This window comes from Chiloscyllium punctatum, chromosome 19 (genome assembly GCF_047496795.1).
Source record: "Chiloscyllium punctatum isolate Juve2018m chromosome 19, sChiPun1.3, whole genome shotgun sequence".
Taxonomy (NCBI): Eukaryota; Metazoa; Chordata; class Chondrichthyes; order Orectolobiformes; family Hemiscylliidae; genus Chiloscyllium; species Chiloscyllium punctatum.
In genome coordinates, this window is record NC_092757.1 from 86,712,287 (window position 1) to 86,729,179 (window position 16,893).

General features: G+C 47.3%; 2 protein-coding genes across 9 annotated transcripts in view; both read right to left on the reverse strand.

The window, feature by feature from the left end:
* The window catches only part of LOC140491572 (multidrug and toxin extrusion protein 1-like), a 43,253-nt gene extending 41,210 nt beyond the window's left edge, over window positions 1-2,043 (reverse strand). For 4 of the 5 annotated variants that reach the window (XM_072589965.1, XM_072589964.1, XM_072589962.1 and 1 more), the window contains exon 1: window positions 1,478-2,043. In XM_072589965.1, coding sequence (XP_072446066.1) covers window positions 1,478-1,612 — 135 coding nt within the window. In that variant the 5' untranslated portion in view covers window positions 1,613-2,043. The remainder of the gene's footprint in view (window positions 1-1,477) is intronic. The other variant, XM_072589963.1, reaches the window with a different exon arrangement.
* A 5,216-nt stretch (window positions 2,044-7,259) lies between these two features.
* Window positions 7,260-16,893, reverse strand: part of LOC140491575 (aldehyde dehydrogenase, dimeric NADP-preferring-like) — a 30,084-nt gene continuing 20,450 nt past the window's right edge. For all 4 annotated transcript variants that reach the window (XM_072589975.1, XM_072589974.1, XM_072589976.1 and 1 more), the window contains 4 exons: window positions 15,378-15,544; window positions 11,274-11,373; window positions 10,663-10,898; window positions 7,260-8,440 (listed from right to left, as the gene is read on the reverse strand). In XM_072589975.1, the coding sequence (XP_072446076.1) occupies window positions 8,426-8,440; window positions 10,663-10,898; window positions 11,274-11,373; window positions 15,378-15,544 (518 nt within the window). In that variant the 3' untranslated portion in view covers window positions 7,260-8,425. The remainder of the gene's footprint in view (window positions 8,441-10,662; window positions 10,899-11,273; window positions 11,374-15,377; window positions 15,545-16,893) is intronic.

Sequence of the window (16,893 nt, forward strand, 5' to 3'; positions counted from 1 at the left end):
CATCGTCACCCCGTCCCCTTCACCAAACCATCACCCTGTCCCCTTCACCGAACCTTCACCCCCTCACATTCACCAAACCGTCACCCCCTCACATTCACCGAACCGTCACCTTCTCCCATTCACCGAACCATCAACCCCTCACATTCACCAAATCTTCACCCTCTCCCATTCACCAAACCATCACCCGCACCCCTTCACCGAACCATCACCCCGTCCCCTTCACTGAATTGACACCCCCTCACATTCACCAAACCATCACCCCCTCACATTTACCAAACCGTCACCCTCTCCCAGTCACCGAACCATCACCCTCTCCCATTCACCGAACCGTCACCCTCTCCCGTTCACCAAACCGTCACCCTTTCCCGTTCACCAAACCATCACCCCCTCACATTCACCAAACCGTCACCCTCTCCCATTCACCGAACCGTCACCCTCTCCCATTCACCAAACCATCACCCCCTCACATTCACCAAACCGTCACCCTCTCCCATTCACCGAACCGTCACCCTCTCCCATTCACCAAACCATCACCCCCTCACATTCACCAAACCGTCACCCTCTCCCATTCACCAAACCATCACCCTCTCCCGTTCACCAAACTGCCACACCTTCTCCCCTTCATTGATTAATTTCCCTTTTTTACCCCATTCCCAATCCTATAGCTCTACAGGATCTCCATGTTCCTCCAACTCTGGCCTCCTGTCCAAACTCCACTGCACTCGGCCCACCATTGGTGACTTCCCCTTCAATAATTTCCTCCCAGGCTGTGGAATTCCTTTCCCCACTCACTTCAACCCCTTCCTCCTCCTGAAGACCCTCCTTTAAACCAGTCAGCCATTTTAGAAACGGTCCTGTAATTTTCCTTCTCTGACGAAGTATCAATTGTTGGGATGGCGCAGGTGCTATATAAATGCCGGTTCTCGTAAACAAGGGTAAACAGAGATGATGAATGTTGTGCACCGATGCTGTTTGGATAAGAGGTATACAGAGTATCCTGGGGATGAGGGTAGTCAAAATACCTCACAGGTATATTAGGGCACTTGGCACACTACCCCACCCTGTGGGACGTGGAAGAAAAGGATGTGTTTATTCATGAGTTTCAGGGACTCATAATATTTTGAGGCCTACATGTGACTCCAGGTCCACTTAACTGGGCAAGCGAGCCAATCAATGCTGCCCTAGCCAGTGACACCCTCACCCCATGAATGAATTTTTTTAAAAAACAATAACACAGACAACTTTGAACTCAGCAAGACCTTGCAATGCCAGAATCATTTGCCAGTAACTGGACCTCTATAAACGTTCCCCAGGTGACAACACAAATGTTGAAGGATTTTGAGAATTCCTCTCTCCCTCACACTCCAAAGCATTGCTGAGAGGGACGATGTGAACCTACAGTCACCCAGAGCTCACCTGGTCTCCAAGCTGGGACAGGGGAAGGGTAGATATCGATCTTGCCAAGTGTTGCACTTACCAATGGTCCAGCCAACAGAAATAGCTGCCTCACCTCCTTCCAGGCTACAACCGAGAGGCAGCGCAGAAAGCTCCCAGGGTTAATCTGGATCCGGGAGGTGTGCCCTGCTTCCGATTCCTGCTCCCGGTCACCCATTTCAGACTGGGAAGGTTTTCTCCAATGACAGAGAGACTCCAAGATCAGACCAGCTCCTTCCTTAGAGCACCACCACCTAGACTGTGACAGCCGTGGGAGGTGGGGGCGGGAAGAGTGGCAAGTGGGAAGAGGGTGGTAACTGGATGTGGAGGCGGTTGTGAGGCTGGGTGGGGGGATGGGACAGATGTTGTCAGAGACACCACTAGGCGTGGATAAAGGGGAGGGCGGTTGGAACTGCGATAGAGGATTCTACAACTAGCTAGACCGAAGAAAGGCACAAATTTGTCTCTCAACTTTCGCACACTCTTGACCTCGCTGTGATTTCCAAGACGACATTCCACTTATCCGTCCAAATCTCTCCGATGATCCCAGCTGCCCACTATTACCCCATTGGGTCGATCATGGACTAGGTTCCATAACCAGAGAGGAGACAGAGAGAGTAAACACAACATCAGAATGCTGACAACTAAAGGACTAGAGACGAGAAGCTTGCTGGTAATTTAATCAGACTTCTGTTTTCCCTTGGACGCGTTAGACGAAGCAGATATTACATTCCTCAGATTCCAACAATTAGTTGTGGTGTGAGAGAGAAGTACTCTTTTCTTTTAACTAGATCAGTTCCTAGATCGAGAGAGTTATCCTGACAAAGAGACCAATTCTACTGGGCCTACAAACGGTATTATAATCGTACTGGACCATAGTCCCAGTCTCTCATTACGGACGGATAGACAGACAGACAGAGTGAGAGCAAGGCAATTGGTCTCACTTAGGATCATCGTGCCTCAGGTGAGGGGAACCCTTCATGGCAACCTCAATTGGTGTGGGGATTGAACCCACACTCTTCATATTATTCGACACCACAAACCAGCCACCCAGCCAACTGACCCCCTATCGGGCCTATAAATATTTTCTAATCCACCTGATTGGAGATGTTATCACACACCTCTGTAAGAGGTAGGACTTGAACATGGGCCTCCTAGCTCAGAGGTAAGGGCACTGTCACTACACCACGAGGACCCCCTCACTGACATTTTCTCTGATGTTTACAAGAATGAGATGTTGACTCAGCGGAGAGTTTGACGGGATGTTTGCAGAGAGGCCATTTTCCCATGGGTTGGGAAGTGAGAACCAAGGAGCTGAACAGAGGGGAGACCCCATCACTCACGCAGTTCCTGTTCACTGAAATTCCTCATCTCAAAGGGTTGTGAATACTCAGTCAGCAAGTACACTTCATGCTCAGATTGATAGCTACTTGGGCAAATTGCTGGATTTAGTTGGGAAAGTGAGGTCAAATATCCTATTGAACAGTGGAGTATCAGGTAGGTGATGGTCCGGTGGTATTATCGCTGGACTGTTAACCCAGAGACCCCGGTAATCCAAATCCCGCCTTGGCTGACGCTGGAATTTGAATTCAATGAATATCTGGAATTAAGAATCTAATGATGACCACGAATCCATTGCTGATTGTTGGGGGGAACCCCATCTGGGTCACTAATGTCCTTCAGGGAAGGAAACTGCCATCCTTACCTGGTTTGGCCTACATGTGACTCCAGACCCACAGCAACGAAATGGTCTAACAAGCCACTCAGTTCAAAGGGACTTTACGATTAGCCTGACCAGAGACACCCATATCCCATGAAAGAACAAAATAAAGGAGGGAAATATATGCAGTGGCGGGGAGATAATGGATCAAAGAGGCAGAACAAAAATGTCATCCTATGAATACAGAAGGTTTGTGGATTTCTCGGGTAAATAAAATCCTGGTATACCAAAGATCAACATCACATCAGCGTCAGGCTGAACAAACATGACGCTGTGTCAGGCGTAGGTCTGTAAACAGATAACTCCACTTGTGAAGTCTGGGGAGATTTGAAATGTTGGAAGCAGGTGAGTCATTTGGGCTCAGAAAGAGGTCGTTCAGCCTGTCAAGTCCACGCCAGCTTTCTGTAGATCAACCCAGTCCGTCCTTTTGCACACATTTCTAGGATCCCCTGTACGTTTATTTCCCTCACACACCAACTACCTGGTTCACTACCTGATATCCTTCAGGGAAGGAAATCTGCCGACCATACCCAATCTGGCCTACACATAACTCCAGACCCACAGTGAAGTGGTTGACTCTCAATGGCCCTGTAGTCAATTAGAAAGAGGCAAGAGCCTAGTCAGCAACAGCCCAATAACAATTTTTTTTAAATCATTTTCAAAGGGGCAACTTTTTCACACATGTCTGGAATGAGCTGCCAGAGGAAGTGGTGGAGGCTGGTACAATTGCAATATTTAAGAGGCGTTTGGATGGGTATATGTATAGGAAGGGTTTGGAGGGATATGGGCCGGGTGCTGGCAGGTGGGACTAGATTGGGTTGGGATATCTGGTCGGCATGGACAAGTTGGACCGAAGAGTCTGTTTCCATGCTGTACATCTCTGTGACTCTATGAGTCATTGTCTCTACTTCCACCATCCCCATGGGCAGCTTTTTCCAGTTCGTTATCACCTGTCATGTGATAAATATTCTTCCTCACTTTACCCACCACCATCTCACAACTGAATCCTTAAATCTGCATCCTTCATTCCTATTTGCAGGCGATGCAAGGACTAGAGTGGAAGTGGGTACTGGAGATTAGAGTCAAGATTAGTGTGTGCTGGAAAAGCACAGCAGGTCAGACAGCATCAGAGGAGGAATTACAATGCTATTAGGCAGGAACTGGGGCACCTGAATTGGGAACAGATGTTCTCAGGGAAATCAATGACAGAAATGTGGTGGTTGTTTAGGAAGCACCTGCTGACAGCGCTGGACAGGTTTGTCCCACTGAGGCAAGGAGGGGATGGTAGATTGAAAGAATCTTGGGTGACAAGAGATGTGGAACATCTGGTCAAGAGTCCTGATGTAGGGCTTTTGCCCGAAACGTCGATTTTCCTGCTCCTCGGATGCTGCCTGACCTGCTGTGCTTTTCCAGCACCACTCTAATCAAGGACTAAAGTGTTGAGTGGGAGTAGATTGAGCTGTTTCTCGTGGGAAAAGCAGCAGTCAGAACTGGGACACGCAGATTTTAAACCTTTTTTTGTGAGGGCATCTCTGGCTCGGCCTACTTTCCCCAGAGGAAAGTTAACCATCAACCACCTTGCTGTGGGACAGAAAAAGGCGAGACCAGGTAAGGATAGCAGTTTCCCTCCCTCAGGGACATGAATGAACCAGATGGGTTTTGCCACCAATCAATGGATTCATGGTCAACATTAGATTCTTACTTTCAGATTCTTTATTGATTTCAAATTTCACCATCTGCCAAGGCAGGATTTGATCCCAGGTCCCACAGAACATTAGCTTGATCTCTGAATTAACACTGGATTAGTGGTGCTGGAAGAGCACAGCAGTTCAGGCAGCATCCAACGAGCAGCGAAATCTCTGCTCTGAATTAACAGCCCAGCGATAACACCAATAAGCTGCCCCCTCGTCCGGTTCACAACTATCTGTTCAGACAGGTTACCACACAGAGTTAGGGCAGGTGAGATTTGAATGCAGACTTTCCAGTCCGAAGGTAAGGACACTACCACAAGAACTCTGTCAGTGAGGGAAATTGAGAGAAAAGTGGGCTTGATCTCAGGATGACTGAAGCAATTAAATCTAATGGCTGTTTCCTGTCATTAACTAGCGTGTCCAGAGGCAGCCTGTTCTGACACTGCAGTTCACTGTTTGCATAAAATGGGTCCAATTGTTTGTGGCTGACTTTCCACAATGGCAGCCATTGTCCACCTGCCACCAGTGGCCATAGTGTTCAATCCAGAGTCACATGCTGACCTGCTGATGGCATGTTTACAAACCAGCGTCCTGTCTGAGAGACAACAGAGAGCCACCGTCACAGTCAGGCCCTTGGGCCGGTTCCCCACACGGCTGAGGTAAAGGGATGCGCTGCCCCTGCCCAGTCCCAAGTACATCTACTTCACCACTCCCTTTACACGCTCGTGTGCCACGCACAGCAAGCCGCGTCCTCGGCACAATTTACTGGGGGTTCCACACAACCAGCAAGAAAATTCGAGGGACCGCCGTTCACAACAGGAGGAGGTTAGTCAGAACGGGAGGATGGGTCCCCTGGTTTAGGAGGGAGGGGGGAGGGGGGTTACAACCAGGAGACATAGCTACAGGACAGTGTGCGACAGAGTGGCTCAGTCATTAGGACTGCTGCCTCACAGCACCAGGGACCCAGATTTGATTACACCCTCGGGGGACTGTCTGTGTGGAGTTTGCACATTCTCCCCGCATCTGCGTGGGTTTCCTCTGGGTGCTCCAGTTTCCTCTCACTGTCCAAAAACGTGCAGTTTAGGGTGAATTGGCCATACTAAACTGCCCATCGACTTCAGGGAGGTGTAAGTTTAGGTGGATTAATCAGGGATAAATGTAGAGTAATAGGGTAGGGGAATGAGTCTGAGTGGATTACTGTCCGGAGGATTGGTGTGGACTTGTTGGGCCGAAGGCTGTAGGGGATTCTAAGATTACAGAGTGCACCCTTTGGGACGGAAATCAGGAAAAACGTTTCTTCACTCCACAGACTGTGAATCTGAACAATTCTCCATCACAGGAGGCTGCGCCACAGAATAGAAATCGGAGAGAGTTTGATTTTTGTTTTTATTTAAGATTTTAAAGGCATCAAGGGGGAAAACGGGAATGTGGCATTAAGACAGGATCAGCCATGATCATAGCGAACGGCAGAACAGGCTCAAAAGGACCGAATAGCCTACCCTTAATTTCAGTTTCTCACATCGAGTCCATTCCAGACGTAACCAGCCTGACCCCCTTCCCAATTTTTGGTGCAGCATTGCAGGTTGCAAGATTTGAAGCTAATATTCAAAACGAAGGGCACAATGTTTCTGGTCTGATGTTGTTGAACTCAATGTTGCAAACTGCTAAGTGGAAAACGAGGCACAGTTCATCCAGTTTGTACTGGGCTTCACTGGAGCCCTGCAGGATTCTCAGGCAGAAGTGTTACTATAACAACTGACCAGTCTGCCAGGAGGCCGAGGGCAGGAAAAAGTCCCAGTGACCTGGAGGCCAGGCTGAGCGAGGACTGTGGTTTTCCTTCCAACAAAGGACATCAGTGAATCAGGTGGGATTTAACAAACAACGCAGCGATAGTTGTCATGATCGTCAGCCCTGAGACCAGCTATATATCCCAGACTTAGTAACTACACCCATGTTTCACCAGCTCCCATAGTGAGCTCCTGCCCCAATGGGCCTATGCGTCCAAACTCCGCTGACCTTCCCCCCACACATCCCGAGGGGGAGTTAGGCCCGAATCGTCGACTGTTCTGCTCCTCGGATATCGCTGTGCTTTTTCCAGCGCCACACAGTCACAGGAAAAAAAAGAGTGAATTTGGGGATATGACATGATACTCAGACTGCAATTCTTCTCCCTTCATATGTATAGGCAAGACTTTCATCTTTGGCCATAAACACTGATCTGGGCACAGGTTTGGAGGAGAGCTTCTCTCTTCTCAAATTCATTTGCAAGTCTTCAATTATACAAAAACACCTTGCGTGAACCAGCATGAGTCAAGCAGTTCACTCAAAGTAAAATTCTATAAATGGAAAGCTGGATTTCAAAACAGACACAATAATCGATTTTAAAGACAAAAACAGAGACAGTCGAAAGCGAGTTTATCACCAAGACCTTTTTAATGGCCCACAATCTGTAACTAGTGTTTAACTCCGCAAAAACATCATCACAAGCATTGAGAATAATTTGTTACTTGTACATGGGTAGAGAAGTCAGCTTCTATGCAAATTAAAAATAGCTATATACAAAACTTTTTTTTTTTAAAAATTATGTCAATTGCTATTGTACCCAAAAGAACCTTTCTGATTTGAATAACTTCCTCACAAATTCCCAGAGGTAGAGCTCATTGAGAAACTGGGAAAATGCTTGACATGGAGGAAAAGAAACTCAGGGGGATAGTCTCATACTGGATCTCCTAAGACTGAGACAGCACTCAGAAGTTTTGTGAATCACTGGAATGCTTCACCCAGAGGGTTATAAATATGTTTCGCAGAGGAGCATTTAAGGTTGGGATAGAAACGCTTAGGGAATGGAGGGATCTGGGAGGTGGGTAGTAGCGTTGAAGCCCAAGTGCAGTCACCCTTACACGATGGTGCAGCAGCATCGAATAGGCCAAATGGCCTACTTCAGCTGCTAGTTCAAGTGCTCTTCACATCAGTGGAAGCTCATTATTTAGAATAATGAGGTGGGGCCCAAACTTGAAGTTTTTGTTTGGAAAATCGTCGCAAAAAGTTCACGGATAGATTTGCACTTAAAATTCTGCTGCTATTAGCATCAGTTGGACCAAATTATGTCAAGAGAAACAGCAGAATTGAGCAGAAGCACAGAGGTGTCTTAGTGTGAGAAGCAACTTATTGTTTAAACCTTATTATAATTAATAACAGAAATGAATTGAGTGGTTAAACCTTTGGATAATAAACATGTTATTCATGCTAAAGGCAAGCTGCAGTTATGAGTTACACCAATATAAAACGCAGATATAGATTGTACAAAGAATTATGTTTTAAAAAATTACAGTATACGAGACCATTCAGGTCACGTCCATGCTAGCACTAGCTCTCCCGATGGAGCTACTTTCGCCAGGGTGAGTACAGACTTGCACAGGTTAATCGGGGAGGTGTTCAACTGAGATCTCGGAGAAACTTCAATTTGGTTGCATTTTTCTGAAATAGCGGTTGCCTAAGAAACACAGAGTCCTTTTGCGTGGTCCAAGTCTTCACAGGTTTCAAGCGCAGAATTGCCAAGACATCAGAATCCTGCTGTGTATCACACATGGTAAAACTGCAAGGAAAAGGAGAATGAGAGAGTGAGAGAGAGAGAGAGAGAGAGAGAGAGCGCGCGAGAGAGAGAGCGAGAGCGAGAGAAAACAAAAAGAAAAAAAAGGGAGAGACACACACAGACAGTGTTAGCCATCTGTTGGGGAATCAACAGAAAGGAACGATTTCTCCCAGAGGTGGTGGGATCTCACTGGGGAAGGGGTGGAGGTGTGTCCGTCAGGGGAATCCAGAACTAGAGGGCATAGGTTTAGGGTGAGGGGGGAAAGATAGATATATTGGGACCCAAGGGGCAACTTTGTTCACACAGAAGGCGGTGTGTGTATGGAATGAGCTGCCAGAGGAAGTGGTGGAGGCTGGTACAATTGCAACATTTAAAAGACATCTGGAAGGGTATATGAATAGGAAGGGTTTGGAGGGATATGGGCCAAGTGCTGGCAAATGGGACTAGATTAGTTTAGGATATCTGTTCTATTAATTTAGGATGAGTTGGACTGAAGGGTCTGTTTCTGTGCTGTACATCTCTATGCTGACAGTGAGGTGATTCCTTAACTTTGGCTCAAGAACACAGCAGTCAAAGGTCACTCAAGGATTCTTCAAGGGATGGACTGGCAGAAGGAACTTTGAATAACAAAAATCACCCACAGCCTTCCTTCCAGGACACGGAGGCTGCATCCGGGATTTTCATCTCTGCCCAGGTCAGGATTGTTCACAGTCACCACGAGGGTTCTGGGGGAGGGAGAGGGAGCTGCTGAGGGGAATGCCTACCAATTGTTTACCAATACCCAAACTCATGCAACGATGAAACATGACTTGGGAAAGGTGCATTCTGAAATGTTAACCATGTCTCTCTATGTCTCTCCATCTCTCCCACCACAGGTACCACCAAACCTGCCATGGCTTCCCAACAATATTGTGGTTTTGTGTCAACCTTTCCTTCGTCAGTTCAAAGGCCCGGAACTCCCTCCCCAACAACTGCATCTACACCCCAGATTTTTCTTATAAGACCAGAAGATATCAGAGTGGAAGTAAGGCTTTCGGCCCATCGGGTCACTCCGCCATTCAATCATGGCTGATGGGCATTTCAGCGTCACTTACTCCCACTCTCCCCACATCCCTTAAATTCTTAATCTTGCAAGGAATTATCAATCTCTGCCTTGAAGACATTTAACATCCTGGCCTCCACTGCGCAATGAACTGCACAGGCCCACCACTCTCTGGCTGAAGAAATGTCTCCTCATTTCCGTTCTAAATTGACCCCCTCTAATTCTAAGGCTGTGCCCACGGGGCCCTAGTTACCCCACCTAACAGAAACAAATTCCCAGCGTCCACCCTTTCCAAACCATTTATAGTTTAGTCTTTCATGGGACATGAATCACTGGCAAGGCCAGCATTTTATTGCCCATCACAAACTAATTGGAGTGGCTTACCTGACCATTTCAGAGATTAGTTAAGAGACGGCTACATTGCTGTGGGTCTGGAGTCACGTGCAGGTAAAAACGGCAGATGTCCCACCCTGAGGCACATTAGCAAACCATTAATGTCAGCTCTCACAGCGAGACAAGCTTTACAGGAGAGATTGAGTAGATTAGGCCTACACTCACTGGTGTTTAGAAGAATGAGTGAAGATGTAATTGGAAGGACATAAAGATGCTAAAGGACATTGACTAAAGTAGCTAAAGAGCAGATGTTCCCTCATGTGGGGTACTCTAGAATGAGGTGATAGCTTTAGGATAAGGGGTGGCAGGTTCAAAAGGAGAAATTACTTCTCTCAAAGGGTGGTGAATCTGTGGAATTCACTATCCCAGAGTGTGGGACATTGACTAAATTGGAGGAGGAGATAGACAATGTTTAATTAGTAATGGGGTGAAGAGTTATGGATAGCATGCAGGAGAGTCACGTTGAAGCCAAGATGAGATCAGCTTTGATACTATAAATGGCGGAGCAGGTTCGAGGGGCTGAATGGCCTACTCCTGCTCCTCATTCTTATGTCCCAAAGTCAGGAAGTGAATTTAGTTTCCATGAGCAGCGTTATGGGATTTGAACCAGTGATACAAAGAGGCAGAATCTGCCTGGCCCTTTAGGTAACCCGTCCAGCAGATTCCCACCAAGCCATTGTCTCCTCGGATGGCCAAAGCAGCTCACTCCCAGTGATCAGGAAAGGACAACAAACACCAACAATGCCATTGCCCATGGGGGGAGTGAGGAAGGTTTTAAAAGCTGGCCTACCTTGATCAGGATGGCAACCAGAATTCCCAGTAAAGCGAATGTAAAAAGGCGTATTTTCCCGAATCCTTTACGTTTCTTCAGCAGCCAAAGGGTCCATTTCCGTTTGGAATCAGTGGCTGGTGCGTAGCGGACACTGTTCATTCTCTCCATACCCAGCGACTTCAACACACAAGCGCGGCGGTGGCTGAAGGTTTCAAAGCTGAATTTACCGTGGTACGCCCCGGTGCCACTTTTCCCTGTCGCGGGGACGGTGGTTGCCATACAGTGAGAGACCCGAAAAGAGAGGGGAATGGAAAGATAAGAGAGAAAACAGGATTTAGGAGTGAGATCAGGCCATTCGGCCCCTTGAGCTCACTCCACCATTCGATCAGGGCATGGCTGTCTACCCAGAAAACAAAAGGACAATACTGCGTTCTCCTACCTCACTTCCCCCTCCCCTTTCCCATATCTGGAGTCACAACTCTATTACAGGCCCTGGCTACAGAACAGGGGCCTCTCCAGAGACAGTCCACAGGAAAGAGAAAGACCAGGAGAGAGGGTTCCTCCGAGAGTTTCCCACTGTTCTACACAGTGCTGCCCACCCATTCCAATCAACCGGATTTCTGACTCACCCACACCCCCAAACGGGAGCGTGTCAACGCTGTAATGGATCAAACAGTCATTGGCAGTCACACCTCCACTGGAAGTCTCTGCGATCATCCTCTTGATTAACTGCAATGAGACACAAAGAGAGAGAGAGAGAGAGAGAACAAAATGAGATAGAGACAGAGAGATAGAGAGAGAGAAAGAGAGTGCGCAAGGGAATTTTTGCAGGGAGAGGGGAGGGAGAGAGAGAGAGACACACACAGAGAGAGAGAGAGAGGATTGTGAGAAAGAGAGCACGAGAGAGAATTTGTGAACGAGCAAAAGCAAAAATCTATCAGTTATCACATTCCACAACCCAGGACTGGGGAACATCAGCTGTGCAAATGTCCTCAGTGTTACCTCTGTTACTGCAAGAGAAGGACTTAGGGACTCTTGTGGCACAGTGGTGGTGTTCCTATCACTGGCAAAGAGAGTTCAAGCTCCACCTCAGCACATGATAGCCATGGAAGTATGTCCAAAAAGATTTGATTTAAATATGCATACTATTGACCAGAAACTGAACTGGACTCACCACATAAACACACAGTGACTACAAGAGCAGGTCAGCAGTAAGTAACTCACCCCCCTGACTCCTCCAAAGCCTGTCCACCATTGACAAGGCACATGTCAGGAGTGAGAAGGAATACTCCCCACTTGCCTGGATGGGTGCAGCTCCAACAACACTCAAGAAGCTTGACACCATCGAGGACAAAGCAGCCCACTTGACTGGCACCACATCCACAAGCATCCAATCCCTCCAACCCCGATGCTCAGTAGCAGCAGTGTGTACTATCTACAAGATGCATTGCAGAAATTCACCAGAGATCCTCAGACAACACCTTCCAAACCCACGATCACTTCCACTTAGAAAGACAAGGGCAGTAGATACATGGAACACCACCACCTTCAAGTTCCCTTCTAAGCCACTCCCCATCCTGACTTGGAAATATATCACCATTCCTTCACTGTCACTGGGTCAAAATCCTGGAATTCCCTCCCGAAGGGCATTATGGGTCAACCCACAGCAGATGGACTGCTGCGGTTCAAGATGGTAGCTCAGAACCACCTTCTCAAGGGGCAACTAGGGACAGATAATGAATGCTGGCCCAGCCAGTGACACGCACATCCCATGAGTAAATGAATGGTAAAATAATAAAAAAAAATTGGCATTTATATAGCACCTTCCACAAAAGGAAATTTCCCCAAATTGCCTCACAGAAGCATTATTGGAAACAGTTTTCACACTGGGTCACGTAAAGAGACGTTAAGAAGGTTAAAACAAAGATTTGCTTCTCATGTTCAGCTTTAAGCAACAGCTTAGAAGGCAGAGTCTTACAGCAGAAACAGGCCCTACGGCCCAACCAGTCCATGCTGACCATAATCTCAAACTAAACCAATCCCACCTGCCTGCAATTGTCCCATATCCCTCCAAATATTTCCTATTCATCTCCTTATCTGAACGTCTTTTACACAATGTAACTGTGCCCACATCCATCACTTCCTCTGGAGGTTCATTCTGCATGTGATACACCCTCTGGGTGAAAAAGTTGCCCCTCGTGTCTTTTTTAAAATCTTTCTCCTCTCACCTTAAAAATATGCCCCCTAGTTGAGAACTCCCCCACCCCAGGGAAAAGACATCTGCCATTCACCCCGTCCATGCCCCTCATGATTTTTATAAACCTTTATAAAGGCCACTTCTCAACCCACACACCAGTGAAAACTCAAACCCTCCATTCCTGGCATCATCCTGGTAAATCTCTTCCGATCCCTCTCCAGCTTGATAATATCTTTCTGATATAACAGGGTGACCACAGCGGAGAGGGAAAAGGAGGGAGAAAAGGGTTCCAGAGCTCAGGATTGTGAATGTGGCAGCTACGGCCACTGGCTATTTCACAGCAACACAGCAAAAAGAAAGCCCAACAGTAACCATCCTCCTGGACCTTCCCCACATCACAGAACAATCTAGAAATAAGCCCCAACGAAGGTTGCTCGCCAGGGACATTGGTCAGAAAGTCACAGGAACAGCATCGTCCGCAAAGAGTTCTTTACCTCAGCTGGGCCACTATTTAAGTGGAGGCAAACGAGAAGTTTCCTGGAGCTCCCAACTGGACGGCTTTGTGGGACCAGGTGGGTGACCTACCCTCTAGGCCGAAGGTGTGGCAAGACACTGGCTTTAGAGGGTTCGAAGATGGCTTATCCACAGGATTCAGCTCCATCCAACACCTTTTTGGGGATTGGGGGGTGGGACAGTAACACTGGTTCTTTGGTGTCTTTCCAGCCTAGAGGCTCAGTCTAGTTCCAGTGTCTAATTCCATCCTTCTATGTTTGTAACCCCACCCCACACCCAGTCCTGTATGACATGGACAACAACAACACCACAGTGGTTAGCACTGCTGCCTCACAGCGCCAGAGACCTGGGTTCAATTCCCGCCTCAGGCGACTGACTGTGTGGAGTTTGCACGTTCTCCCCGTGTCTGCGTGGGTTTCCTCCGGGTGCTCCGGTTTCCTCCCACAGTCCAAAGATGTGCAGGTCAGGTGAATTGGCCATGCTAAATTGCCCGTAGAGTTAGGTAAGGGGTAGATGTAGATGTAGATGTAGGGGTATGGGTGGGTTACGCTTCGGCGGGGTGGTGTGGACTTGTTGGGCCGAAGGGCCTGTTTCCACACTAAGTAATCTAATCTAATCTAATCTAATCTAATCTAATCTAATCTAATCTAATCTAAAAAACCACCACCATACAAAAACAGAAATTGCAGGCAGGCAACATCTATGGAGAGAAATCAGACATAACATTAGGAGTCCAGTGATCCTTCCTAGAATTGGTTAGGATTATGATATGGGTTGCTTTTAGCACAGTGACTCGTTGCCATGTACTCCTAGATCTATTATAACATTATCATGGCCACACACCAGACCAGTTGGTTTCCAGCTTCACGGTGTGTACACACACTGCGACAACAGCTAGTTCAATGTCTTATCAAGATGCTTTATTTATTACTTGGAGGATTTGGGCTTTGAAGGGCTGTAGGAAGTGAATTCATTTCAAATGTTGTGGAAATCCTGGAGCACTTTCTTTAAGAATGAGTTAGTCAATGCTCTCCATGGATATAGGAGTTAATTAAAAAAATAAAGATTCCCATCAATCACGCAGGTGGTGGTGCCTGCTTGCTTTGCTGGGGCTGTCCTTAAAACAATCGACAGGCTCGGAGATTTGTTGTTTGTTCGAGTTCAGTTGGAGGAAAGCCTGCTAAGAACAAGCTGCGCAGCTGATCTCTTTCATTCTTGAAAAGGAAAGCCCCCTGTCAAGGCTAAACCTCTTTGTTCTTTCAATCATCCTTCCTAAAGATCATCACAAAATTGTATTTCCTGATCAAGATGTGTCTACCAAACTTCAGAGACAACCAAGTGTGACTGGGGATTAGAGAACATGCCAGCAACCAACTTCAAAACATTCAATGCTTCGTTTTTTTTTACCTTCAAGAATAACCCATTCGCGGAAGTGCTTTTCTCGTTAAAATAAAAAGCCAAAAAAAAAGTTTGTATTTTTTTTTCTTGAAGAAAGCCGCTTCCACCTGGTGAAGGGGCTATGCTCTGAAAGCTTGTGGTTTCAAACAAACCTGTTGGACTATAACCTGTTGTCGTGTGATTTCTGAATTTGTCCGCCCCAGTCCAACACCGGCACCTCTACATCTTCTCTTGAAGAGTACGTGGGTCTGTTTGCATGTGAACTCAGACAATATTTAGTGTGATAAAGATTTACATTTCTATATTACTGACTGTGCATGTTAACCAGTCAGATCATTACTGGATGGTTTAGTTTTGCTAATAAACTAATAATTGCATTAGTTAGGAAACCTGGTTGCTCGGTCTTGTTGCTTAAAACCCGACGTTAATGAGGTATTGCTTGACAACTGGAGAAAGCATTATGTATTTTACATTGTGACTTATGGATTACTGAGGCTGGAATGGAGGTAGCCCTCCAGCTTGATTCTAACAGAACACCAAGATGAAGGTTATATTTTTCAACTAGAGACTAGGAGACCAACACCCGAAATGCAAAGTGGCCAGTCACAGAGGCTGCGATCCTTACCGTTTTGTTGCGAGAGAAGAGGTAAAGAGCCAAAGGTTTGTCCCTCTTATTGATGAAGTGAATGGCCTCGTCGGCACTATTGACCGTGACGATGGGCAACAATGGGCCGAAGATCTCCTCCTGCATAATCCTGGAGCTGGGATCCACATCAGTCACAATCGTGGGAGCTGCCCAAACATCAACAAGAGGTTTTCTTCAGTAAAGGAAAGGGCCATTGCTCAATATATCCTGACCTCAGGCTCTCCTCCACCCTTGCCGCTCGCTGTGCCCCGGTCACTGCCAACCCCTCCTGGTTTCAAACCAAGCGGTTCAGAGAATCTCCCTCACGTCTCTACAGAAGGAGTTTCCCTCCGACCAGCACCTCTACTCTTCAGGAGTGGAATCACAGTTCTTGCTTCTGAATTCTCGACCTCAACGTGATGTTCCCAAAGAAACCACGACGGGAAGGACAGACAATTCAGCAGCCATTTTGACTCCATGAGCTGCTGTAAAACAACCAGCCTCTCCTCCCCCTCCCCCTCCCCCTCCCCCTCTGGGATTCCAATTTGGAGCCTCGGAGCCCTGTCTATGTGCAACCTGTGCTCCCGTTGGGACTCTCCTGGGCCATCGCTCAGCCTGAGCCCTCTCTCTAGCCAATCAGCTTGACTAAAACTCAATAGGGTGACCCTGACTCCCCACCCCACGCCTCACTGACGCTGCAGCAGAGGAAACAGGGGGAAAAGAGAGCACTCCCCCTCCTCTAGAGACATGGCACTCAGATGAGAACAAACATAAGAACTAGGAGCAGGAGTAGGCCGTCTGGCCCCACGAGCCTTCTCCACCATTCAATAAGGTCATGGCTGATCTTTTCATAGACTGAGCTCCACTTACCCAACCTCTCACCATAACCCTTTAATTCTTTTACTGGTCAAAAAACTATCTACCTTAGTTTTAAAAACGTTTCCTGAAGTAGCGTCAACTACTTCCCTGGGCAGGGAATTCCATAGATTTACAATCCTCTGGGTGAAGAAGTTCCTTCTCAATTCAGTCCTAAATCGATTCCCTATAAGTTTGAGGCAATGCCCCCTTGTCCTAGTTTCACTGGCTAGTAGAAACATCCTCTTTGCTTCTATCTTAGACATTCCCTTCATTATTTCATATTTATATTAGATTAGAATAGATTCCCTACTGTGCGGATATAGGCCCTTCAACCCAACAAGTCCACACCAACCCTCCAAAAGAGTAACCCACCCAGACCCCTACATTTACCCCTGACTAAGACACCTAACACTAAGTGCAATTTAGCATGGCCAATTCACCTGACCTACGCATCTTTGGACTGTGGGAGGAAACTGGAGCACCCAGAGGAAGCCCACGCAAACACGGGGAGAATGTGCAAACTCCACACAGACAGTTGCCCGAGGTGGGAATTGAACCCGGGTCGCTGGTGCTGTGAGGCAGCAGTGCTAACCACTGAGCCATCGTGCCACCCTGTTGTTTCTATAAGATCCCACCCCCACCCCCCCCATTCTTCTGA